This window comes from Agelaius tricolor, unplaced genomic scaffold (genome assembly GCF_023055355.1).
Source record: "Agelaius tricolor isolate 1412-34295 unplaced genomic scaffold, bAgeTri1.0.p SCAF_8, whole genome shotgun sequence".
Taxonomy (NCBI): domain Eukaryota; kingdom Metazoa; phylum Chordata; class Aves; order Passeriformes; family Icteridae; genus Agelaius; species Agelaius tricolor.
The window spans coordinates 14,217,601-14,244,909 of record NW_027269268.1 but is presented as its reverse complement, the minus strand read 5'-3'; the positions used below and the strand labels follow the sequence as shown (position 1 = coordinate 14,244,909).

The following is a 27,309-nucleotide window of genomic DNA, read 5'->3' as shown; positions in this document are numbered from 1 at the left end:
TAGCATCTGCTCCTTAAAAACCCAGTTAACTATGTTTGAAAAAAAAAACCCCAAAAAACAAATCCAGGATCAGAAAACCTTTCTATTTTATATCCAGTTGTATTACAATATTGAAAACATGTTTTAATCTTTCTGTCACAAAAGCATTATGCAAGTGTGATGTTCAATTTTCTCATCCAATCAGAAGAATCATGGGGTAAATAAAAACCAAGAAAAGAGGAAAATGACCCTGCAGCACACAATATACAGAACACCAAAACACTCCCCTCCCTTCAACAAGAGCAAGTACAAAATAGAGCAGATTTCAACACTCACGGCTATCGTAGCATATATTGCCCAGGGCACGTCCTGTTTGAAGCAAAACTTCCTGGTCTTTGCAGTTTAACAGCTGCACCAAGGGAGGGATCAGCCCAGCATCCACACAGGGGTTCCGCATGAATTCTGCAAATAAAGCAAAGCCTCTTAACGCCAGGCCAGCTATTCCCAATCCCATCAATTCCAGCTACACTGGCCTGGCAACTGGGCCTTTTGTGTGCCTTAAACACACGCACAGACAAACAGTGTAAATTCTCATGTAAGTTTCTAGAGAATAAGCCCAAGTCAGGATTTGGGCTTAATTCTTTCCATTATTTGCTAATTTAGAAGGAATTAAGGGCATTAATTGACTTCCATGGAAACTAATTTAGCATAGATCAGACTAAGCATATTTTTAGCATCACAAAGAAGTGCTGCAAAGAAAAGTGAATTCACAACAAATTCAACATAAACTAGAATTTCTAAATAACACAAAAGATTACTTAAAACTAGTATTCTAGAGCAGCATTTTTTACTCTCTATTGCCTTAATTAGAATTCCAGAAAAGCTTTTGCTTCAAGAGATTAAAAAAAAAAGTAACAGGCTTTTATTTCAAAGGTGAAGAAAAGAACAGAAAAACAGAATGAGAAATACAAGAGTTTATGTGAGCCCAAAGGCCTGTGGCTTTCCACAATCTAACAGATACCCACCATGGGAGAAAAGATAGAGGACCCATCCACTGGGAAGCTCTCTGCCCTTCCTTCCTGCTTTACCACAGAGAACCAAAGAATTATTTTACATCTGTGCAAGTCATAGAGAACTATCCTGGTGTCAGAGACATAAATGGCAGTTCTGCAGAAGGAGATACAGCCAGGCAGACACTGTGCTGCACATTTTAAAAAGGTGGTTTATAGAAGGAACCACTTGATAACACCAGTGTTATTTCACAGTTTACTAAAGAGCACCCTTTAGAGATGTAGTATTGTAAGGCAAATGGTCAATATATTTTTGATTTGCTCTGAACTGCAAATTATCACAGAATCACAGAGTGGATAAGATTGGAAGGCACTGCAATGGCTCATCTGGTCTAACCTTCCTGCTTAAGCAGGGTCATTTCAGAGCACAGGGCATAGGATTGCATCCAGATGGTTCTTGGATATCTGCAGTGAAAGAGACTCCACAACCCCTCTGGGCAATCTGTTGCAGTGCTTGGTCACCCATACAATAAAGTAGTTCTTCCTCATACATTGGTAAGGTCCCCTCTCTGTCTCTCTGTCATCTCTTCTCAAGGCTGAACAGACCCAGCTCCCTCAGCCTTTCCTTGTAACAGATGCTCCAGTTTCCTGTCACCCTTGTAGCCTCTGCTGGACCTGCTCCAGGACTCTCTTGTACAGAAGAGCCCAAAACAGGACACTAATCAGGATGCAGCCTCACCAGGGCTGAGTAGAGGGGCAAGATATGTCTCTTTCTGATCCTAAACAATATTGGATCTTTCAGAGTCAGTTAACCTTTGTGTAACTTAATCATCTATGAGACAGAATGAACCAGGGTGTACAATCCCCCTAAAAACAGATGAGAAAATTTTTCTGATTCTGGATCAACAGAATTCCTCATGCCAATAACTCAGAGATTTCATACAATGCTTGAAGTACAAATACATCTTCTCAAATACTCTCTTTGTTGCACCTATTACAATGTTCTTTGATGTTTTGGTAACTACAAAATCTAGTCTCTTTTGTATTTAATCTTGCAGTGTTATTTTAGCTAAAGAATTGTCGGAGGTAAGCAATGATCATGTGATGATATGACTCTGATACAATCAACACACAGTTAAGAAGAATCAGCAATATCTGTACACTTACACAGGTCCAAGAAAAGATAGATGTGAGCACAATTAACCCACCTTCCCAAGGTACTGTAACATTTTAGAACTGTGGCTAGATGCTATAGTGTGATAGATGGTGATAGTATCCATTGTAATGAACAAAACAAATATCAGATACATCTGGTCTTTAAAACTGGTCTTGCCATGTCCTAGTAACATTCAGTATATTTATCGCCCACTTTCAACTTCATTGCAATGTTTATTTATTAGATGTATTTAGTTTCTTCCTCTGTCTGCTCTGTTCCCTCAGCCTCTTCCTCTCAATTGCCTGTAAAAACTTCCCTGTTCCTCAGCTATCCCTGCATCACTTTCCTTTACACCCACTAACTTACCATAGTCTCTACATCATCAAAGTCAGGTGGATATTTTTTTCCTAGTCTGTATCAGAAAATGAAACTTGTTCTCTCCCAAAATACTGAGAGGTCTCAGTCTGTTCTGCTGTTTGTTTACGTTCTTCCTCACGTGCTGAAAAGGAGTGAGTGGAAGCTTTTGCAGCAACAAAATCATTGGTCAATCGCTGAGCAAACTTGTATTTATCGAGGTCATGTAAGAGCAAGAAGTAAAAGAAACGGTGCCATATGTATCAAAATAGATCTGTGAAACAGATGTGGTAACTGCACCTACTTTTGCAGCTGATACTACACAGAAGTAATAGAAGAATGAGAAAGTAATTGAGAATAGAGTCTTTAAAAGCTTTCAACTAAACTGGGAGAGAAGTGAAGCAGATCCTTGGAAGAAAACAGCAAAGAATCGCTAATAATTTAAGAGAAGAACCACTGAGAACAGAGTAACATAAACCAAAAGAAGGACAAGATTTTGAAAGTGAAATGTAATTGTGTTGTAGTATTAAAGACTGTGAAGATGATGTTCTCTCATTCCTGCATCTGGCAAAGAAGACAAGACTAAAAACCTTGGAAGAGGGTTTAAAAGGTCTACGGTGGAGAGAGAAACTCTATGTAACAAGTTCATCTGAGCCTTCATGATGCTCACAGTTGAAAGGCAAATAGCTGTAGCTAGAGAGACATGAGTGACTAAAGGGAGTTTTGTATGTCTGGGTGTTTAAAATAGAAGAAACAAATATGAGCTCAAGCTGGGAGGAGGAAGAGTCATGTGAGCAGAGGAGGTGAAACAGCAAGAGCATGAAGAGGTGAAAAGATGAAACACGACAAAGCTGCCAAGGCAAGTAGAGAGATTTGATGTGATCAGATGGGTATGCATATGATCAGATGAGGGGAATGTAAGAGGAAAACAAGAAGTGGGGAAGGAAAAGATGCTGTTGTATCTGTAACACCCAAAATCACAGTCTCTGCTCCAAGTTCTGGCAGTACTGCATGACACGAACACTTAGGAAACGAGTTTAATGCCTACGATCCATTGAACACAAATTTCTCAAAGTGGCCTAAAGTTTGTTGAAAACAGGTACAATATAAGCATTAAACTCTTTGTTTTATGCAATAAAACAAGGAAAACAACAGAATTCAAATGAGGTATTCTCTCCTATCCTGCTTAAGCAACTGTTTCAATGAAGTTAGAAACCAATGCGAAATACCCAGATGATCTCAGTCTTGAAAGCACTGGGACCTTAAATAATTTCTGAATACCTTCACTTTAATCTGGGCTGAGGTCCCAGTTACACCTGCTAATGACTCTAAGGAAAAGACAAAAGCTATTTTGTATGATGAACCAGGTAAAATGCCAGCTTTTCTGAGAGTGTACATAATTCATCAGTTTAAAAGCTGTCAGGCAAAAGGACACATTAGAAATTATTCAGACATTTCATGTGTGATTTCAGATACTGGCTAAAATGCTCTGTAAGGGAATCTTTGCAGAAACAATACATAGTAATCAGTTTAGCTATTGTGAGCATTGATTTTATTCTTAACTTTTCCCTTCTTGGGTAGGAGCTAAAAGGACCAACTGTGAGGACATATGGTTGACAGTGTTGTTCTAAAAAGACTTATTATGAATTCACTAAGTACAGAAAAAACCCCATGATATATTTGCCTAAATCTCTATCATTCTGAAACATTTCTAAATTTAAATTTCTATGTATACATATTTTATTATTTTATTGCCTCTTTATCTAAATAATTTTAACATTTAAAAACTAAACATATCTCTTTTCTTTTCTCATTTGTGTTGTTTCTGAATAACCATATATAACTCTGTCTTAAAGCCAGTAAATTGGGTGGAGGTCACCTTGGGGTATCAGTAAGAAGCTGTAGTTTGTGATTCCTCAGAAAAGGTGGAAATGGAATGTGAAAGTAGTCAACAAAAATGTAGCCCTTTCCCTGAAGGGGCATCAACATGAGAGTTTACAAAGGGAGAGGGATGAGGCTTCCAGGACAGCAGGTAAGTAACAGTCTACTTTTCTCTCTCTAGCCTGTGGTAAAAGAAAGTTCAAAATGGAATCTGTGCCTCTTCAGCTGTGACAGCAGCAAGTCCAGGAGTAAGAAAAGTCAGCCACAAATGTCCTCTACCCTCATCACAGGGTCTGCCCATAGTGTCTGCTTGCAGGTATGAGGCCATTCTTTTGGGCTGAATATACACAGGTATTGGGTGAGCAAGATAATCCTGTCTAAAGAAAAATTGAAATAGTTTTTTGATTACCTCTGATGTTGTATTATGTAGTCTATGTATATAATACATACCAAAATGGAGCTGATTCTTATCTGGGACTTTGGACTCTAACACATAAAATGCTCTTCAGGCAGGACTAATTGGTTTCAATGTGGTATCAAAGACTCATAAGGGTTATAATCTTAGGACAAATCTCAGACCAAAGAAATTATCTACTGTCCCTTAACCACTTGTATAGATGCTGCTGCTATAACCCTATGCACAACTGGCTGTACACATTGTGCACGTCTCTTTTTCTACATGCTTTGCATATAGAAATGCATTTCATCAGTGGTCAGCTATTTCTGTCCAATAAATTACATTACTGTCTCAAAAACTAAACAGAATGAAAGTAAGAGAAATTCCAGCAGCCAACTGCTGTTCTGATTGTATTAAAAAGTACAGAAAAAAAATTAGACAAAACAAAAAGAGTGAAAGGGAGGGACATGAAAGGTGTCTAATCTATAAAATGAAAAACATAAATGAAGTAAAACATACTGACAAGTGAGGTGAAAAACTGAAGATGTTCCAGCAGAAAAGTTCTTGTAGAAAACCTCACCATTTCTGGCTACTTCTGCTATGATGTTAGCTACTTTTGCTGTGCAGGAAGATTGTGGCATCAACAGACTCGCGAACACCTGAAGAACTCCACTTTTCTGGATTTTTTCACTTGTCTCCATATCTGAAAAACACATCACACAAAAATGACTTGTACATCAAATTGCTTTGGGGAAGAACAGAAAGGAAAGCAGAAGGGAAGTCTTCTCAAAAGTTATTATGATAGCCATTATTTCCCATGTAAGAAGCCAACTGTTAGTTCACTTACCATACTTGTTTTATCTGATGTACTCATAGAACTTAATACTTTGCCATTTCTAATCAATTGACCTTTATAAGGTGACTGCTATGTAAATATATACAGATACATACTCATGCTTACATGGGGAAAATACTGGAGAGACTGTAAGAGTAAAGGTCATAAAGTGACATGCAGCAGGTAAAGGGATTATGTAAAAGTCAAGGAATGACTCTTTGAAGAGATGAATTATTGGAAATGTTCAAGGAATGATGGGGAAAGCTCTTACAGTTTAGGGTACAGCTTAATGCAATGTAGGAATCAGAAACTGGAGAAGAGGGAGAGCTAAGATGATCCTGGTTGTAGACTCCTCTTACACTCACTAAAATATCTTCTATGTTAGTCTGTTTCTGAGTGGCTCCAGTATAGACTCAGTGGAAGGGAAAGGGAAAAACACTGATTTCCTGTAGTTGGTATCAAAGATTTGTGACAAAAGCTTTCCCCTTTCTGTATGTAGTAAGAGGAATTGTGCAGCTGCTCCCTAACAGGGGCCCACCTAATATTGCTGGCCAACAGCAATGCTCTGTAACAAACTGAAAAACAACTTTATTCAACTGCAGTTAAAGAGAAGCTACTAGATGCTATGACATATTTTGCTAACGCTTTTAAAAATGGCCTATTTGAGTGTGATACGTGGCCTATTAGTGTGACACACAGTACAACTAGATAGCAGCTATCATTTTAGAAAGCACCATGACTTCTTAAGCCATTTATAAGGGAAGTTATTTGCATTCTTCAGAGTTTACAGATGCTCCAATTGATGACTTTTGCAAAGCAAAACAAATCCATCTAAATGCTGTATGCAACCACTCTTTGGCTGTGCTTCACCTGTAAATTTATAATAACATGCCACCCTCCCTCTTCTCTTCTTTCCTTTCCCCACTCTCAGAACTGCAATTGAATTTGATTTGTGGCAGCCCCAGGACCACTCTGCTGCCTCTGAGACTGGGAGAGATCCACTCAAGCTGCCCCTGAACAGAAGCCAGCACAAGCCTGGCAGAGGTGACTCCCATGGGTTTTGTGGCTTGCACAGTGTATGTACATGCTTCAGTGTCGAGAGCTGCTTATGTCTACATGACAGAAAACAGACTGAAAACAGAGAACTTGTAGTCTGGACTGCAGTTATGCCTCCCATTTCTGTATATAATTCTAATTTGGGATGTTGGTGTTTGGCTAGGACCACTCAGCTACAGTATGTCAGTCATGACATCTGATATAAACAGATTAGGCATCAGTAAAGAGTAATCTCAGCATCTCATGCATAATGTAAGTGCTAATTATTATTAACCTGCTTGCAATCCAGTTAACTGCAATTTTTGAAATACCCTGAAAAAAACCTCTCAGAAGATAAAATGTAAAGGAGCTTATGGCTTATTTGAAAGCTCTTATAAACTCTGACATGTAGCATATACTTAGTAGCAATATTTTCCAGTGGATATAGGCACGCAAAATGAAAGTCTAAATTCAGAAAAGTCATATCAGGACTAAAGACTAGTCCAGACATCTTAGATGTCTGTTAAGGAAGAGCTTCTCTCTCCCTTAAGTTCAAAACTTGAAGTACAGAATTCAAAATGCAAAATATGGATATGTGTGAATGTGTTTTAGTAGGCAGAAGACATTAATGCATTTTCTCCTGTCATGTTTCTGAGATATACAGTATCCAGTCCTATTTTCTTGGTCTGTAGTTTGATGGACTCATTACTGTGCAAAGCATAAATTACATAAGTAAAACTAAATATATCCTGCAAGAAGTGGGGAAATAAAATTAAATGCTTCTCCAGGCAAGTTGTGTGCAGCAGATACACCCTGATTTATTTTATTAAGAAAAGCAAGTGAGCACCATAAAAGCACAGGCCTAACAGACCTCTCAGAAACTGGGAAATCAATTACCTGGGATCACACAGATGAAAACTGACCAGTGACTTATTCCTACTCTGAAGCAGTAGGGGAGGCACACCTACATATACTCACTCATCCCTTCAAACCAAAATCCTAATGTTTCTTGTTAGTCAGTTGGGTATCAATGCCAAACTTTTGCTAGTCATAAAAGAGGGAAGATGGATTAATTAGACCAGCAGTGAGTGCAGAACACCCTACCTCTACTCTACCCTGGGTGAGTGCTCAAGCATGATTATTTTGAGGAAAAGCACATTACTCTGGCATCAGGCAGAAGAATTACTACTAACAGCCCACAGTGCTCTCTGAGGCATTTTTGCCAGGAATTGCCTTAGGTGTAAAAAATGCCACAGGGTGCTTCAGCTTGTCTACTCCAAGTCTATGTAAGCACTGCTCTTCCTCTGCAGAACACATGCAATTTACACTTGGTGTAATATAAAAATTAATTCAGTTTCAAAATAGAGAGATGACAGTATGACACTAAATCTTTGCAAGTAGTTTATAGTAGATCTTCCATATAAGGCATCTGAAGAGAATGTGCCAGGAAAATTACTCTTCCATCCTCGTGTACATTACTCTGTTTAGTATCTGCAAAAAAAACCCTCCATTTTTTCCCAGGGATTTTGTGTTCATCATATTAAAGTTCTAATAAAGAAGTTGGGAAAAAAAAAGAATGTGCTGTAATATACAAATTAATTTCACAAGTCACATGTTATTAGCAGATATATTTTTGTTACAGGAAACAATCTTTCTGGAGTTTTGAAATGCTTAAACAAGGAAGGGTATTTTAATTGGAACAAGACATCTTATTTATAAACCTAAAATTGCCTTGTTAAATATAGCAATTTTGCTCAGTATTTTTTATATTCTTTTAAAGGAGGAAGACTTGACAGGCAAATAATGCACGGGGATGCCCTCTGAAGTCTAAACAAAGATCTTCAACCACCCTTTGCTTGTCTGCAGAGTCAACTGTACACTCAGTTCAGGGACTAAGTGTTAAAATGCATGTCTGTAGAAGAGAATACCAAGCTGGAGGTCTTGAAGATGATTTCAGCACAGCTGTAGGTATATAAGCATTTCTTATAGTGCCCAAATGGGACAATTGCTTCACTTACAAAACATGTGTGAACAGTCCTGTGTGTGGCCCTCCTTTGTGCTCAGCTTCACGTAACACCTGTCCTGTATAAATGTATATATCCAGGGACACAGGAACAAAAATGAAGGGAAGTGTGTGTGGTGTTATTCTTTTGAGTGGACAATAGATTGTCACGTTTATGTAGCAGTATTTTCACTATGATTGTAAAAGCCATCAGTTGTTTTTGATTCTGCAGAACCTGAGACTGGGAGACCACACATCAGTGCTGCCACAGGGCTGGTACCCCCCCTACCACTGCCTGGCTCTAGGAGAAATAAGGTATGTTTTGCTGAGAATTAGAAACTGCTAGAGGCTTTAGCATAGGCAACCCTCAACTCTTGCCTTTATTTGTTCTTTTCAGAGGCAGGAGAAAGCCTGCCTGGCTTCCTGTCTCTCTGTATATATGCACTAAAGAGGTATTATTTATTAAGGATATCAATCTTCTGCATGCTAGTTTCATTCTGGGCTTCCTAATAAATTATTAGAGGGTAAACTATTTTGAAAACTTATTTCAGCTGTCATCTTTTAAATTGCTATTTCAATTGTTGTTGGAGCATGTAAAAATTCTACAGGAGCAAGAAAGACCTAGGCAAATCTCTACCACATATTCTCCTCTTGTGTTTCTATACTGGCCAAAAAGGAAATCACAGCCAACATTCCTTTTTAGCAGAACTGCATCCCCTTTAAAACCCATTAAATTTGTGTCTGGAAAAAACCTAGCAATATAGATAGCCTGACATTAGGGTGCCACACCTCATAATCCTTTTGCTATCTGTGATGTATCTGTGATTTCAAATGCTTTTTTTAAAGACTGATTTTCAGTCTGCTTACACCAACCCACACCTAGAGCTGTCTCCTCTTAAAGCAAAGAAACTGTAGGACTGTAATAATGCTGCATTAAAAGCAGCCCTTTTGCACACAGTCTAACACAGCATAATTGGAGAGGAAAGCCCTCCAAGGTTAAGCCTGCTGCTTTAGATGCCTCCTTGTATCACTTGATATCAAGACAAAGGGTTTGTTAGATCACGTGGTGTCAAAATGTTATTGATGTCACAGCTGAGTGATTAAAATGTCAATATGCTTGCTTTTTGTGGTTTTTGCAGTGCCTGAAGTCAGAATAGTTAAGGGTGTGGGCAGGAAAATCTTTAATGCCACAGATCAGAGCTGGAGAGCTGAGTACCATGGCTATCAGACTGGTTAATTAAGTAGCAGAAATCATAGGAAAAAAATCTAATATGTTTCAAATTAAAATTCTACACTCTTTTCCCTCTCAGCTCTCTTTCCTCTGAAATTTCACTTCCCTCTATTCACTCTTCTCTCCTCTCTGTATTATTTTGTACACCTTCAACTGAAATAAAAGGCAGAAAGGGGGAAGGGAAAGGCAAGGCATGTCTCTCAGCAGTACATTGCTAGCAGAAGAAAGCTGTAGGCTCACCATTCCTTATCCCCTATGAACAATGAGTCTAAGTTACACTGTTATTAGTAATCCTACAGTCGTGGTGACTAGCACTGTAATAATTCCCATGTTGTGGAGCTTCACACCACAGAATTATGAATAAACAGCTTTGTGAGGGTCCTCTTTAAGCAAACTGTGTTTGCCATGTAGTCTTTTGAAAAATGCTTGTCTTTGTAGCTGCAAAGATGTTTTATAAACCTACTGGAACTACTGCAGAAATTTACCTTGGCTTGATAATGTTCCTCCTACATGTACTCTCATCAGAAAGATGAACACATGAATAAATAATAATGAACCACATATATCATGAAAGGAACCTTCCATCTGCTCTTTCAGAAGGCAGAAGGGAAGAAAATGAAGGGAACAAGGGATATCTTTTGATCTGGCACATGCTCCTAACCACTACAGTAAGAAGGTTCATGTGACCAAGCATAAGCATTGATGCTGTCTCCATATACAGCCTCCCTCAAGAAACATTGTCCCCCTCTCCAAAGCCTCCCACTGCATTTTTCAAACCACTAAATGAAGATTTTAGTCTGGCTACAAAAGCACAAAAAGTGAGTTGTAAAGAAGCTCAGAAAAACAAATTATATGCTCTCATGGAACAAAGAATGCACCACTGATAAGGAGGTTTTGCTTAACAAACCTTAACCAAAGAGTCTGTTCCAATTATCAAGAGTTACTTAAATAGGGAAAAAGAAGTTCTTTAGTAGTAGTAGTAGTAGTAATAATAATAATAATAATAATAATAATAATAATAATAATAATAATTTATGTATAAAAATAACTGAAGACATTTGATTTCTTTTTGGCATGCATGGGAAATCCCCAAAATCTGCCTGTTCACTTATCCTTGAAATTAGACACCTATTAGGCAAGGAGGGAGGATTCTCCCTTAGCTGTACAAATGTTTCCATCATGGTGTTTGCTCTGTTTTGTCTCTGTCAGCAGCTACAGGGCAACTTCACTTCCTATTTTTAACGAAGAAAGAGACAGTACACAGATGTTTGTAATTAAAATCTCAGCTCTAACAAGGAAGGAAGGACAGATGGAGAGACAGATTTATCAATCAACTAGCTGCATGAGTCCCGATGATTAAATTCTCCAAAAGCTACATCCAAAGGACAAAAGTGAATTTCAGGATGAGATTCTACCCATTGGATAGCCTATTGCAGGTACCAATGAAGTAAAAAACATGTGACATCTTTGCCTTCAATGAAAAGAAATGCACATATACTTCCATGAATAGGTCACAGGACAAGGCAGAATATTCAAGTTAGACAGCTTGGCACCCCTGAGTTCCTGAACAGCATCCAGTATTGAGCCCTGGCATGTAGCTGGTAGATTTATCCAAGCTGTTCCCCCTTTTTGACTCACCCTCTCCAGGATATAACCACTTCAGTAGCAAGGTTGTTGAAAGAGTTTGATGTCAGTGCCTCAGCTGCCAAGTTTATTGCCTGGAATCTTAGTACAAATGTCATACACTCACATATTCTTGTTTTGTATTTGGCTTCCGTGGACATTTACCCCTTGTCTCCTCTCTTGCTTGTACTGACTGAACTTAGTAGAGGTCCCAGGGTAAAGGGTATTCTCATGCTTTAGTTCTTCAAATGTATGACAAATTCTGGTCCTATTGAAGAAAACCCTTTCTCCAAATTTGATTTAGTTTATTAACATCAAATCAAATTTGAAAGCTGATAATTTTATATGCAGGAAATGTTTCATGTTCCTTTTAAGCAAACTCTAAAGAGTGCTCTTAAGTGAGCTAAAATGCCTGCTGTGAAATTCCACCCTTTGCTTATTGAAAGAGTATGTCTACAGGAATTTTTTAATCTGCTGGTATTTTTAGTGAGCTGTGCTATCAGAGTAGTTTAAAGAAAACCTAATCTTAAAAAGATCACATTTTTAAGTTATAAGGAACTGGAGCTAAGCTAAGAATGAAACTGCAGACCTGAAATTGTGAATTACATGATCTCTAAATATAATTTTTTTGGTGAAAGGTAGGCGTTTTCCTTTGCATTTTTGAAATGCAATACAGAAGCAAAAGAAAAGGCCTGCCTTTTGAAAATGCAATACAGAGGCAATCTAAAAAAAAAAAAAAAGATGTGTCAATTCTATTATCTGTAACTGCTATTCACTAATGCCTTCTGCAAAGAAAAAAAATATAATAGTTAATCTTTATTTGGCACATTGTGTATTCAATGAATATCACTTGGAATTTAACACTTGGATAAACATTTAACTGTCTGGCACAAACTAAATACATCACTATTAAGGGGAATTTATGTAAAATATAATCCACTAAGCAGCAGTGATTACCATTCAGTATCATTAGGGTAAGCCAGTTTACTGGGAGACAGTCCAATAAAAAGCAGTCACCTTGATTTAGTATACTTATACCGTAAAAATATATTATATACAGCTCTTAATGAGGAAACATTTCTGGAGTGTACAATTATGTGTGTACAATATCATGACAAAGCAACAGTCCATGAGATAAAATGCAACAAACATCCTTCTGAAAAAAGAAGGAACACTTTATAACACAGTATTTAAGTCAAAACTCCCTCTTAAAAATATTCATCAGGATCCCCAAATTTTAGCAAGGCATTTGACCAGAAATCTTTGCAGGTAAGATTAATGGCTTGATTGGCTGAGCTGGCCCAATTAAATTTGAACCCCTGCCTCCGTTAGAAGAGATTATCTGTGTCAGAAGCAGACTAGAAATTCTTCCTAGTCTGAGATGTGGGGTTTTGGTTTGACTGCTTCCTACCAGCCACTCAGGTACATGCATTTAGCTTGGTTTTGCTTTTTTTTTTCCTCAAAAATTTTATCTTCATATCTGTTTCCACCTTCTGCCATTTCTCTTCTTCCACTAAAATAAAAATCTTAGGTTCCACTGTATTCCCTCTTACTCATCCATTTAGTTTCATTTCTTCCTTTTTCATTTCTACTCCCTCTCCCTCCCTTGGTTTGAATAGATGTTAAATGCATTATGCCCACTCCACTGAATTCCAAAGATGCTGAATCAAGGTTTAGTAGTATCTGAACAGACACTAGTTCATGTCTTCAATATGTAAAAAACCAAATCCTACAAGGTACTATGATGCCTTAGTGCTGCTCTTAATATTTTTGTAGTTTCCAAGACAGAGTAGGAATAATAATAAAGTCCTAAAATCTTTGCCATAGGCCAAGGACACCATCTACCTAAAGAACACTTTAATCTCAGCAGAGAACTATAAATTTCAGGAGACAGTCAGCAATGATACTGTTTAGTTTTTATCTTGTTGGAGGAGGATGTTGTAGCTTTCATCTGCATATTTCCTCTTCATGGATAACACCATAAATGTCTGTTGCTTGTTTGAATGTTCAAGCTGAGACATTTACATGTCAGGACTAACATGCAGGTCTGTGCCTGCTGGGTCTGAGTATACATCCATGGGTGTGATGCCTACAGAGGCTGACCTAGAACAGAGGCTGAACAGAGTTAAAGAATAAAGTAGGTGTTTATTAAAAGGCCTTAAAGGATGTACCTTGGGCAGTAGAAGAGTCTGGCCAGGGCTACACCCAAGATGGACCCAAAATGGTCAAGCAAAATGGACGACTGATCACAAGGTCCCACACTTTTATAAGTTCTGGTCCATTTGCATATTGGGGTTAATTGTCCAATTATAGCTTCAGGTCATGAAGCTCCCTGCTCGCTCTCTTCAATTCATTGTTGTTTATGCTCTTGGGCTTGAGGCTTGCAATGGTTGTCCTTGGTTCTCAGGTTGGAAAAGGATTTTTCTGTCTACCTACCCTGTGAAGACAACTTATCAACACTTAACATGAAGTTCAGAGTTACAAACCTAGGCAGCACAGAATCTGAAAAATATGGAAGCTAAAACTTAAGGCACCAGGTGGCCTCCTTCTCCTTCCAAGATCACAGCTGGGAGACATATACCAGGGATCACTGGAGGCACACCCAAGGAGGATCAAAATCCTCCTGGAAGGGAGACTGCTGCTAAGAAGAAAGGGAGATGCTAAAGATCAAAGAGGAATAAGAAAGCAGGGAAATGCTATTTGTCAGTGAACTTAATTCTACTAGTTATCAGTTGTTTTAAGGCCACTAATCCAATTAGTACCACTGCCTACCCCCTTGGTTGTGCTAAGCTCTCTTGATGTGCTTATGCACTGCCTTGTCACAGCTTTCATGTAAAGTGTGCTGAATCTACAGGGATGCTCAAAGCTCTTTTTTTATTTATACAAAACAACTGTGGTCAGAATAGGGCCTATAGACAGTTATTGTTTTAAGCTTTAATAGTGTGCAAGCATTCACAATCAGGAAAGCATTGTTTGTTGGCCACAATCTGCATGAAACAACAGTCGCATCATTTTACTCTTATTCTGTTCATACAATTTCTCCAAAACAGAGAAAGATTAGTGTGCTGATGTTTAAGAATATGCTTGCTTGAGCATGCTCTGAAATGTGGAGCTTTTTCTCCATGCTCTGTTCCACAAAAGGGAACAGAGAAAGCTCAAGATGTTTAGCCAATAGGAAAAAATGAAAGTGATTTTAGTTGTTTGTGCCTTAGAATAACTCTGCTATGACAAAAGGTTCTACAACTTAATTTTTTCTATGTTTGGGGCAGGAAGATAGATATTTTCATGCTAATGTAGAGGACTGTGGAAACAAAAGATGAAATGACTGTTTCTTAATCCTCTGTGTACTAAAGAGGAATAAGTCTTCACTGAAATCAGATGGCACTTAGTGTTCAAGTTAAGCAGACAGCTGCCTACCTGACTCTGCAATGAATAAATAAAAGAGTGTGTACACAGAACTATCAAGAATGTCCAAAAAAAAGAGGTAAATAGATAAAAAATAGGTATGTCTTGATTTTTTTCTTTTACAATTTAAAGGTTATTAATTAATAATAACAACAACACACATTAATAATAATATATAACACACAACAGTAAGGTATTAATATTTATTAATATTAATACATATTAATATTAATAAATAATAATATCAACAAATTAATAGCAAGAATAATAAACTTTAAAATTTCAGGGTTTTTTAGTTGAGCTCTGAATTACAGAATTACAAAATTCTCATTCTTCATAATTTTTCTGCTCCAGTAGAGGAACTGTTCCATTTTCTATGGCCAGTGAAGATCAGAAAAACGAACATCAAATATAGGAAGCCTAAGTATTAACTAAATTCAACAACATATGGAAGCCACAGCTATGAAGAACAGAATAAAATGAATTTCCAACTGAAATGTAACCTCTGTGTAAACATATGGTTGTGAGAACTGGAAATCCACCAAAATAATTAAAGAGAGAAAACCAGATGCCTGTTAGAGCAGGTGCCTACCAAAGTTTTAGGGCATTCAATGAAAAGTTTCACCACTGCCAAAAGAATGTGAGGAATCTGCTGTGTCTCCAGATATTCAAGATTTTCTTAAGCACTCCAGATGCCAACACATCCTCCTCTGGGATGCCATCAAATAGGAACAAACCCATTTCAGAAAACTCACTGGTGACTCCCAAGAGAAAACCTGAACAAGAAGATTTAGGTAGGAGAGATAAGCCCATGGTCCCTACAGGCTGGAACAGCAGGAAATGATGGCAAAAGCTTACTAGAAATTGCTCAGGTAATTTGTAACAATGTTATTTTCCCTGATACAACACAGCCAGTATATTCTAATCAAAGCATGGATCCAGCATATATATTCTGGGGCAAAGCAAAATACTATTATGAAACTGTGTACATTATGGGAAGAAAAATAGCTTCTAAGCCATTAGAATTAGCCTTTGAATAATGCTGAGATTTCCAGTTTCAAGCATGAATTAAAAATTTTCATTTGTCATGTGATGGTTCCTTGAGTTACCAGTCATCAGCAAAGCTCAACAAGTAGAAAATAAGGCATCTTAGTCAGCCACATCTTTAAGGTAAAGTGCATTATTTCAAATATTTCCAATATTTCTAAATCCTTTTCAAAACTAAGGCCTTGCCCTCTCATGTAAGCTTATCTTTATTGTTGTGATTTTGCTTTAACCATTTTTTCACACAAACATGTAAACTCATATTCTTAATCTTCTAAAAAGTGTATGTAAAAAAATATTTCTAATGCATGTGCCAGCCTTTCCAATTCAGCTACATGTCAGACATTTTCAGAGCCAGGTGCTGAAAGCTGGGATTAGTGGGCATTTTCAGCCTCTTACGCTGAGTACAGCAGAGCCAAAAATAACATTCTCAGCAGATTTTTCAGACTTCTCATTTATCCAAACTGGGTTATTTATGTCTGCTGTAACTTCTTGTATCTGAAACACAGCATGTCTGGACTAGCAGTAACTTTTTTTGTTGTTACTGCAATAATTATGTCCCAGAGAGCCTGCTATTTAAAAGTTTCTCTATTTCCTTTTTGCTTTCCTTCTCTCAGGCAGTCCTTTCTTGTGGACATTTATTTAGAGATCTTAGGATAAATGCACTTTTTTGATAGGCATAGTATTTATGAAATGGCTCTAAACAAGTATAAATTTGTATATGCTGGCTGAATATAATGGCCAGTATTGTTTTCTCCTGTAATTCCTTATACAAGACAATTAACCAATTGTTCCAAATATCCAATAGTAGTACATACCCATATTTTCCTTGGGTGCAAGATACAGAATAAAGCAATTATACTTTACTTACTTCATTCCAGAAAGTAAGTATATGATCTTTCAAATTAATTTTCTTCAGTACATGTCTTACTCATACTTTTGAGGAGGTTTGTGCCTTTTTTGGTTGTTATGACCATTCTACACTTCATGTCACTGTAAACAGTCTGCTTCTAGATCAGCAAAATTCTTTCTAGACAATGACACGTCAATCCATGTCTGTATAGAACCAATCCAGATTATATGGAGCAGACAATGAAGTAACTTGTTTTAATGGATAGTTGTTAAAAGAAAACACATGTAATACATAACTTTCACCTCTTGATTGAATATAAGCCAGTAATTCATTTAGTGTATGGCTGGCTCTGTTTTTTTGCCGCTAATAATGCTTATGGATCATGTACCTCAGGCTTTCCTTAAAAATCTGAATTATGGGAAGTTTAGCAGATGGTGAGTGCTTGCAGGGGGACAGAGATCAAATATTTGTGTTTTTCTTTCAGAAGAGATACTGAGGACAGAATCTCAGCTTATGCAAATGAGGTATCTCCACAGAGGTGAAAGCAACTCTTACCTTACCTGTGAATCTTGACTTATGTTACTGCAACTTTATGGCTTCCAAGTCCCCAGAAATGCTAGTTAACTTCACTGGGAATGCTGAAGGAACTCCACACAAAATGAGGTATGTCATTATTCTAAAGCATTTCGAATGCATATTTATGTCTCATTCTTCTGTCATTGTTGCCTCTTTCATTCTTTCATCTTTAAAAAACCCCCTCAGTTTTCTCTAGTGCCACAATAGACCATATGTGACTGGCCTCAGAAAGAAGTGCTGGTGACAGACAAGGACTAAAATATCTGCATAAATAGGAATATATATATTTCAAAACAATGTCTCCTGAGGAAACCATCTGTGCAGGATTTTCAGACCTAGGTCTCAGATGTGAAGAGCTATGCAAGTTTCTCCTAGACAAACTGTAGTTAAAACAATTTGAATTTGGCTTGCCAAATATTTACCAGCAGTTATCACATTCAGCTGAGTATCTGACTCACCCTTCTGTAGTATAGCATATGTGTGTGTGCATGCACCTTAATTTGACTGCTGTGACAAATGGCAGAATAGCTCCCAAAGTCAGGCAGGAGGTATCATGTTCCAGGGCATTACACATGTCTAGGATTATCAACAGATCAGTTTTGGAAATGAGAATGAAAAACGAAAGAAAACACAGCAGATTACATAGAAAGAAATGAAAAGTTACTAAATTCATCATAACTTTTCTTCTCTTTCTATAGAAAGTAGAGAATTTGAGAAGTAGGTAATGATAGATAGTAGACAGTAGAAGATATGAGAAGCATAATGAAAACATAAAGATTGTATGCAAAATAAATGGAACTATAATTTTCACTGTACTCTTACAGACTTTAACATCCTGGAATTTACAGAATATTAAACTTACAGGAATTTAACATTCTGCAGCAGCCACAAACCTATGCATGCATATACCAATAGATAGTGGTGTAAAGGTCATTAAAACATTAATGTGTACATGCACTATGCAAAACTGAAGTTGTCCTTTACTGAAAATCTCAATTTGTTGTAGTATCATTGGGTTTAACTACTGATTTTGGCTGGCAGTAGATGGGAGTGGGTTGCATTAGCATATTAGTAATGTACTAAATTTTATATAAGATAAAATAATATTTTTATCTCCAAGTTTTAAAGCAGTGAATAAAACTTTAACTTCTGTGATTAACAATACTACCATGAACTTCCAACAGTTGTTTATCTCACATTACTATGATGATTTACTGAACTATAATATAAATGTATTCTTCATTAATTTAATCATACACATGGAAATATACTAAACAAGAGCAGAATAACTTTGCAAAATATTATTTAAATGATTTCTGCATAACAATTAACATGTACTTTTATATAAACAATTTGATTTCTCATCATTATTGTGTAATAATTTATACACAGACACAGAGGTACAGTGTGTCTCTCATAACTAGGTATTTTATATATGATAATGGCTATCATTAATGACTATTTTAATGACTATCATTAAAAATCAATCAGCCAAATCCATATTAAGATGTTAACTGGATGGATGAGAGGTGTGAGAAAGCATTTAGAAAGCTGATTCTGTGTCTATTTGTTGAATCAATCCATTATATGCAATTTACCTCAGTCTCTGAAGTCATTTGAACGTACTGCTGTTCTCATAAAATTATCTCAAGCCAGAAGTCTGTTCCCCAAATCATCAGACAACCTTGATAACAAAAGCCCATCGTCCAATGAGACTTGGCAAAACTTAGCTATGGAAGTGTCCAGTTCCCTTGAAACAGAATTGATATACTGGTTCCTAAATTACCAGCAAGCTGTTTAAAAAACCTCTCCTATCTGACCCATATCTAATTTTCAGTGCATTATTTCAGTTGTCCTCAGTCTTGGGCAAATGCAAATATATGGAGATGTGTATCATAGGGGGCAGCTCAGCAGGGCTGTATCCATGTCACTGACTTACACACAAAGAGCATGGGAAATTATGGAGAGAATAAATTTTCTAGAACTACCCCAAAGAGAGAGGTCAAAATCCTAATAATCTGTTTATCTGATCTGGCAGCTACAAATCTAGAAGAGAAAAGATTTTGGAAAGAAGAGCAAAACACTAGACTGAGACAGAACAGTCTGGTTGCAAGGAAGTATCAGTAAGTTTGCTGTACATTAGTAAAATTATTTTGCATCTGCCAGACTTGTTCTCTGACACAACTATGTGACCTTCATAGACAAAATAGCAAACTCTGCTATTTACATGAGTAGTAAGTTGTCACTTTTCATATGATCTTCTCTTTAGTACTTATTGTTTAAGTATTAGGCTTAAAAATAGTGGAAGTAAATCCAATTGGAGGTTGGATTAAAGTATTGGATATACCTTATAAATAAATCCAGAACCTTCAAAAAATGATTGATCTAAACCTTAAAGATTTTATTACTTTCTGGCTGATAATCTCATTCTAAAATAGTGAGAATTAAAAATGGACTACTATTAAATGCAGACGCTGTTATAATCAATTTTTGACTTGATCTGGCTGATGCTTATATTCAGTTGTGAAAATACTCATCAAGTATTTTACACCAATTAATCCAAGAGGCTTTGATTTGTAGAATACCATCATGTGAAAAAAACAAGACTTATCAATAGTTTGTACTTTTGAGCGTATTGATATTTCCAGAGGGATAACTCTTTTTTAAAAAAAAAAGCTTTAATTGCGGCTTGTACCTATACTGAAAAGTTTTTCAACCTGAAATTGTACATATATTTTTCTTCTGCCACAATCTGAAGCATTAAGAAAGGTAATTCAGGAAAGTCTTATAAACTGTCATCTTCATTACCTTCCCTTTCTGTCTGCTGGGAGTGGGGGCAAGCATTCTAAAGTTTTTGGTGAAAATGACATCTTGTTCCATTCTGATATTATTTTTGTTACATACTACATATCAAACTTGGACTGTCCTTGGATATACAACCTAATTCTGCTAATTGAAACTCTTGGAATTAAGAAATCTGTGACCAGAAGTCTGAGGAGAAATACATTACAAATAGGAAACTATGCTCTTTCAGTCAGAATTAGCAAGCAGCTCCCTTATCCTTTTCCCCATCTTATGAGGCTTATTTCTCCATCTCTCTTCTTTTTTTTCTTGAATGATCAATTAAAAATGTAACTGTTCTACCTCACTGTGGAGAAAGGAATGGTCTACAGCTGTTCCAAATATTCAGGTATTTACCTGTCACTGTCTTCGTTGCTACTGGAACGTTACAGACATACGGGTTAAAACCCCCCAAAATTCAATAGAGCCAATCTAGCAGCCTACTGCCTGAGTCAGTCTTTCTGCCACATTTTAATTCACTGATCTCATATGATATAAAATTTGAAAGGCCCATACAACTTACTGTTTTGTGCCAGAGCCTGAAGCAGACAGTCCAAGCATCCCTCCAAGCTATCTGCTGTGCTGTCAGTGGATGTTATCTTCAGCTTTTTCAGGGCTTCACTTAAATTATCTGTTTGATAAACACAAAGGAAAAAGAAGTGTCCTCATCAATTTGTTAACAGCACTATAGTCTTGAATGTAAATAGTGTAAACAGTTCCTGTATCAATGAAGAAGACATGCATGGTCTGTATTCTGAGGATACAAAAAGCCAGGAGGCAAAGGTTATAGATGAAATGAAACTTTTCAAATTTATATATACATTTATCATTTTGCATCAGAGAACAGGATGTCACAGCAGGTGACATGGCTTTATGAAATGCCACTGAACAGCAATTTATCTATCAGTATTTTCTCAGCCTTGCTGGTACAGAAAACCAGCAGCTGTTTCTTTGCTTCTCCTCTTGTGTGTGGGAACAAAATAGAATAGAAATAAGCATATCTTGATCCTCTTCATCAATAGAGGCAAAGTAATTGAAAATGCCAATTTCTGCATGCTGTGTAGGCTTCCATCTTGACTATTCACAGATGCCTAGTGCTAAGCTTAGAGCCTTTTGAGAATTATGCCCCTTTCCACCACAGCGTTACAAGCAACATTGTTTATAGTAAGTGTGTTAACTCTTTAAATTCAACTGATCCATAAAAACAGATGGCATCTTCTCGAAATAAGAAAGCTCTGTTGTGGATTTCAGATAATTAACTCTTCCCTCTTTAAAAAAACCCACCACCACCCAAATGCAAATGAGATTACATCATTCTCAAAAGACACCTATTTGCCCAGTAACGGTTGGGGTAGTATGACTGTTACCATTTTGAGGATTCTATCCTTTCATGAGCAAGGTTTAAGGCTGCAGCTGCAGCTGAGCCTCTGGTAAGCCCACTGATGACTAACCTCTCTCTGAATGGACTATTCTTTGAAAAACGGGTGCTGATTCAGTTTCCATGCCAACTCTGACAGCAAGCAGAAAGTGTTACTCAAAACAAATAATGTTAAATAGTGTTTCACTATCTCTTGGTCCCAGTGGCTGACCAAGAGCCTTGACTCGAGCCTTGACCCAAGCCTGACCCAGGCATAGGTGCAGTTTCTTTTCAGTGCATCACTGCTATCTTCTGAGCCTGACTAGCAGCCAGTGCTGCTTGGAGCTTCCCACCAGCGTAGGAAGCCTCCTTGACAGGTGAGCTGGCACCTGCTGTGCTCTGCCTCCTCTTCACTTGCCTATGTATGGCATGGTGCAAAGGAAAAGAGTGAAGACACAGCAGGCATCCCATGAAAAGGGTGGAATCTCACTGATGGAGCTGCTTTGATTCTCAGCCAAAGCTGTGGCTTTTGTTCCACCTCCAATTTTCATTAGCATATGCTTTTGTAGTTCAATATTTCATACAGATAAAGGTGAGATACTTAACTTTCTAAAGTGTTCAGTATTTATATATGAAAATGCTTATTTGTTTCTATGATCAGGCAGTTATTTTGTCTATTCATAATGAACATGTTCTTAGCAACACTATAGCCAGGAGTGTCAGTACTCCTTAATGCAACCACACTTGGTTGTGGCTCCTCAAGATCTTAAAAACCTTCCTCCCTACCACCTCCTCACTATGCTGAACTCCCACCTTCTGGAACAAGCTAACTGGGAAAAAAACCCCTAAATTTGATTTCCTCTCATACTCACATTCCTCTCTAGCAGGCTTACCATAGCACTTTTCTTGAATCACCTTTAGCCAACAGGAAAGTTGAACATGCACTGCAAAGTCTCATTGTTTAAATTCATTATTCTATACCACTAGAATTTGTCAAAAGACACAATTTATCAACGACTAGCCCCAGCACTACAATTTTACATTGTGCACTCCACCTCCTCTCATACCTTCTTCACCTGCCTCCTTCTCATATTCTTCTCTTCAGTTTTCTGCTAACATAGCACTAATTCTCTTCCTTCCTTACAGGCATCTCATCTCCTTGTATATTCACACACTTAACTTTGAAGCTATAGCAACATTTACAATAAGAAGACTCAATCTACTATATATATGAAAAACAAGTGTTCCTATAGTCTGGGGAAGAAGAAAATGCAAAGATAAGAAATTCACTGTCACACCAGATTTTGCAGACTATTGTCAGAGAGCACACACAGATTTTATTTCTCTCTTACAGCCTCTTCTACTTCACTTGTGCTCAATAAATCACAAGATCCACTTATTATTTTTTCTGTGCGGAGATGAGTGCTTTATATAAAATACTTGTTCTTTCTTTCACTCCATTCCACATCAAAACCTGCAATAGAGTTAGAAGTCTGCCCAGTCTTTTTTCCTACCACTCCTTTCTGCTCAGTGCCACGTAAAGTTTTTCTGGGGAAAGTCCACTATTTTAATACTACACAATTACAGATGATATGCAAAAGTATGCATTTTGGGCAAAATTGTTCAAATGTGACTATCCAAATATTTCATTCCCTAGGACAAAGAAATCAATTTTTCATGGTACCAAGCATGTGCACATCCCACTGACATACCTGGACATTTAACAGCAACTTTAGACAAAGTTCAAGTATCAATGGGCACTTGTGACCATACTACTTTTAAAATATCTTATGAAACAATGTTGCACTGTGTGCCAAATTACCCTTCCACTAGGTATACTTGGATGCTGTGAGTATTTTTAAAATAACAGAACAGGAGAGATTAATTTAGAAACCATATGCATCAAGTGTGCTTCTAAAATAAATTACAATAATCCTTGATTTTCTAATAAGCCTACAACTCTAAATTTCTTGCAGCTTGACACTTAATCACTCTGTATTAAAGAAGAAAATATAATAGGAATACTGTAGAGACAAGAGATCTCTTGACCCAATGCCACAACACCAAGAGCACAGAGGGAAGAAACCATCCTTCAAGAAAGAACTTATTTGTTTGCTTTGGTTCTTTCTGTCCTAGTCCATCTCCTTTCTAAACTGAGTTGATATCTTGAAAGAGACAGTTACTTTTGAAACCCAGGAGTCTTGGCCATGTGGGAACTGATCAACAGATTCAGAGGTTTTGTTATTTTATAAATGTTTTTTCTTTTGTTGTCCTGAAAAGAACAAACCCTTACAGTCTGAGATGAGACTGACAGGGATATTCAGAGAGAAGTGCTGTAGTGCTCCAGAGGGCTCTCACCATATAATCACACAAGGCTTCCCAACTCCTGCTGTTTCACTGTTGCCCCAAACCCATTGTTTAGGGAAGAAGCTGCAAATGCTTTTTTTCCAAGTACAAAACCCCTGTTGTTTTCTTGTGATCATCTCCTGCTTACTTTTGTGTTTCCTCCTCTCCTTCTATAGAAGCTGTTTCTATTAGCCTTGTTGCTGCATAGGCTGATCAGAATGTCAGCAATAAAACCCCATCAAATAAAAGCAATATAAGGAATCTTTTTGGCTGAGTATCAGAGAAACGTGACTTGGTACATTGCGTCAACATGCAAGTTGTGTGAAGCTCACATTAGGAAGATCTAAGGGTGCAAGATTAGGATGGCTGAAAAAATTGGCTAGTGATGTTCCCTGTGGTACAGCTGGTCAACAATGTGGTATCATGTTGTGAATATGTGTGGCATGAAGTCTAACATTTAATACAAGTATCAACTATTTTGTTGATGACCCTAAGCACAGGGAGTCTCTGATATCTGCTTACTGTATTGCTTTCAGAAAACAAGTTATCTTATCTGGACAAGAAGCTCTGATTCCCACGCACCTTAATCCTGTGTATCCTAATGTTACAAACTGATAAGTTAGCAAGTGGAGTCTGCCAAGAGCTGTCAGACCTGTCTGGCCCATTCCACCTACGGTTACATTTTGTTTTCCCCGATAACTACTCCTGCACAAACGCTCATAAAAAATGAAGCAGTTTAAATTCTTTGATTACCCACATTGCTTTTTGGTAGCATGGTATTACTACTATCTCTTGCAACCTTTTGCTATCTCTTGTGCAGGCATTTCTACAGGGAAAACTAGTCAGAAAGTAACATTAGTGAATGTTTTATTATTCCATTTCACTTCACTGTAATCATTTTTTTAAGAGCTTTTCTGTGACTCACTCCTGTTTGCAGTCACTGACTTGTTTTATACAAAAGAACTGTTCTTTCATCTAGTAAAAATTTGGTAGTTCATCAGCTTTGTTTAGGGTCAGGGCCTCAGGAGTGCTGGTTAGACTGCAAAGAGTTTGAAAAGGTACCCAATAGTCTTTCTAGTAATGTAGCTTCTGTGGGTAAGAACCAACTTGCCAATTTTGCTCTGAGTCCATGGCATCTTCACCCAAATCACAGGAAAAACCCCATTCCAAGACTGATGTTAATAAAGTATGTAGAATGTCTTAGCTGAGTATTTAGATGGTCAGCTTTTGTCTGGACTGCTTGTTTTTCATATAACATTTTATCCAGTAGAGATATTTTCTCTACAAAATAAGGATTTTGAACATATAATTAATATTGACTGTATCTTTTGGTTGACACTTCATAGATGTGAATGTTGTTATTAAAGAGACTATTGCATTATACATGCAACTTAACAAATAAGGAATTCAAAATTAATAGATATTGAAATGGGATATACTGAAACATGCTGATCAGATAAAAAAACAAGTTCCAGCAGTTCTGCTATTACAGGTGGCTGTATTAACATCAGAGCCTTCTGAGTCTGTTCCACTGCCTCTCAGGAAACAATGAGACATCAAAATTGAGCAGAAGGAATGGTGCCATTTTATGGGTCTCCTTGTGTTATAATGGCATAAATCTCTTAAAAATGTAAGCACATACATGCACATGGGCTAGACTGCTAATACTTCATGTTCTTGTACATACCTGAACTTACTAGACTTTCAGTCCAAACTAACCCATAGGGGAAATGCAGCCCAGGCTCACCAGAGTTTTTGATGAAAAGTGTATTCTGATGTGATATTATTTGAGAACCTGACACAAAGATCAGATACATAATCTGCTTCGGTGAGATTTATATATTTGGCCTGAATGACTTCTTGCAGCAGAAATCCCAGCAGCTGGTGACATCTGTAGCACAACTTTGGTCTTTAATGACCCCAGATGCCACTTCCCCAAAGAAAATGGAAGACTGGTGCAAAATCATGAGAACCTTTTAGCTCCCAGGACATTGAATAAGCTGGCAGAAATGTACAGCATGGGTCCTTTCAAACCTATATAAACTGAACCACATCCTCGTGGTAATTTTTCAGCAGATACCTAGTCCCATACAAATGTTCACATCCACAGGCAAAATACTTCAAATACAGAGATTATTGAGGACAGAAGAATCTTTTTCTCACATTCAGCCCATTGCCAAAATATACTCTATCTCCTTCTTTCTTTGTAGCAGCTGCCCTCAAGCACTCCCAAGTGTGCAATATTTTCTGCCAAACCACCCAAACCCATCATTAGAGACAACCCCTTGCTCCTAGCCCATCCACAAAATTTTTAAACCTGGCATCTAATCAGGAGGTACCTATATTCTGTCAGAGGGCAGCAGTGAAGAATTAGTTTTTTATTAGTAATGCCAGAAGACCTGTACAGACATACAAGACCAACATCTTAATCAGGTAAGAACTTTTTTTTTTTAGAACTGAAGCCCTGTTAGTTTCTGTCTTACCATGTTCATTGAGGTGGGTTAATGCTTTTTTCCCAACAAATTTTCTAGTTCCAGGGATATAATGATGGATCATTAACTGCAGGGTTCCTTCTGCAACCTGTTTTTTACTTAGGTACATTTGCTCTACTTTTCTAGCATAGTAACTAATTTTAATGAGAGTGTCTATTTTTGACAGCAGTTCAGCTGCTTCATTCTTAAACACTTTCTGAATCTTAGATATATGCCATCTGGTCTTAGAGACTTGTTACTCTTTCATTTATCCTCTTGCTTCTGCATCTGTTCTTCTGACATGGGGCTTCATTTTTATTACCTGAAAATACTGACATGCCATGACTCACCGCCACCTGAGCACTAAGCTACCTAATTAGTTTTTGTAATTATCAGGTCAGCCTATACACACTAAGAGCTACTTAGTCAATCTGTATTTAAAATTAGGATAGAAACCTAAAGCAAATGGCATCAACCAGCAGTCAATACACTTGGAATCTCTTGCCAATGCAAATTTTCTGTTTGTTTCTCCCCCTTGCCCCTCAGAGGACATTTGGTATCTTTGAAAATAATTTCATGTATTGTTTTTACTGTAGCCACAGATAAACCACAGATTCTAACAGAAAAAAACACACTATGCCAAGGTATATGGATCTGTAATTGGTTTCTGCACATTAATGATCCTCTATTACTTAAATCATGACTTGCAAAGGCTATAAGAATGACAATTCCGAAGATTTTGCAGAACCTTGAAAATTTTTTTTCCTCTTCCCTAGGAAAACATGGTACAGATTTAGGTATCTTTATATTTCATAATTAAACACTGCAGATCTGGAATTATCTTAAGATCTAAAGAAACAGATCAAAATTCAGTGAAATCAATATAACTCTACTGCTTTACATAAAGCCTTAA

General features: G+C 37.3%; 1 protein-coding gene across 4 annotated transcripts in view; it reads right to left on the bottom strand.

Moving 5' to 3' along the window:
• The window catches only part of RAP1GDS1 (Rap1 GTPase-GDP dissociation stimulator 1), a 92,617-nt gene that overhangs the window by 39,917 nt on the left and 25,391 nt on the right, over nt 1-27,309 (bottom strand). For 2 of the 4 annotated variants that reach the window (XM_071431664.1, XM_071431666.1), the window contains exons 2-4: nt 20,746-20,853; nt 5,358-5,480; nt 316-441 (exon numbers count right to left, since the gene is read on the bottom strand). In XM_071431664.1, coding sequence (XP_071287765.1) covers nt 316-441; nt 5,358-5,480; nt 20,746-20,853 — 357 coding nt within the window. The remainder of the gene's footprint in view (nt 1-315; nt 442-5,357; nt 5,481-20,745; nt 20,854-27,309) is intronic. The other 2 variants (XM_071431665.1, XM_071431667.1) reach the window with 1 other exon arrangement.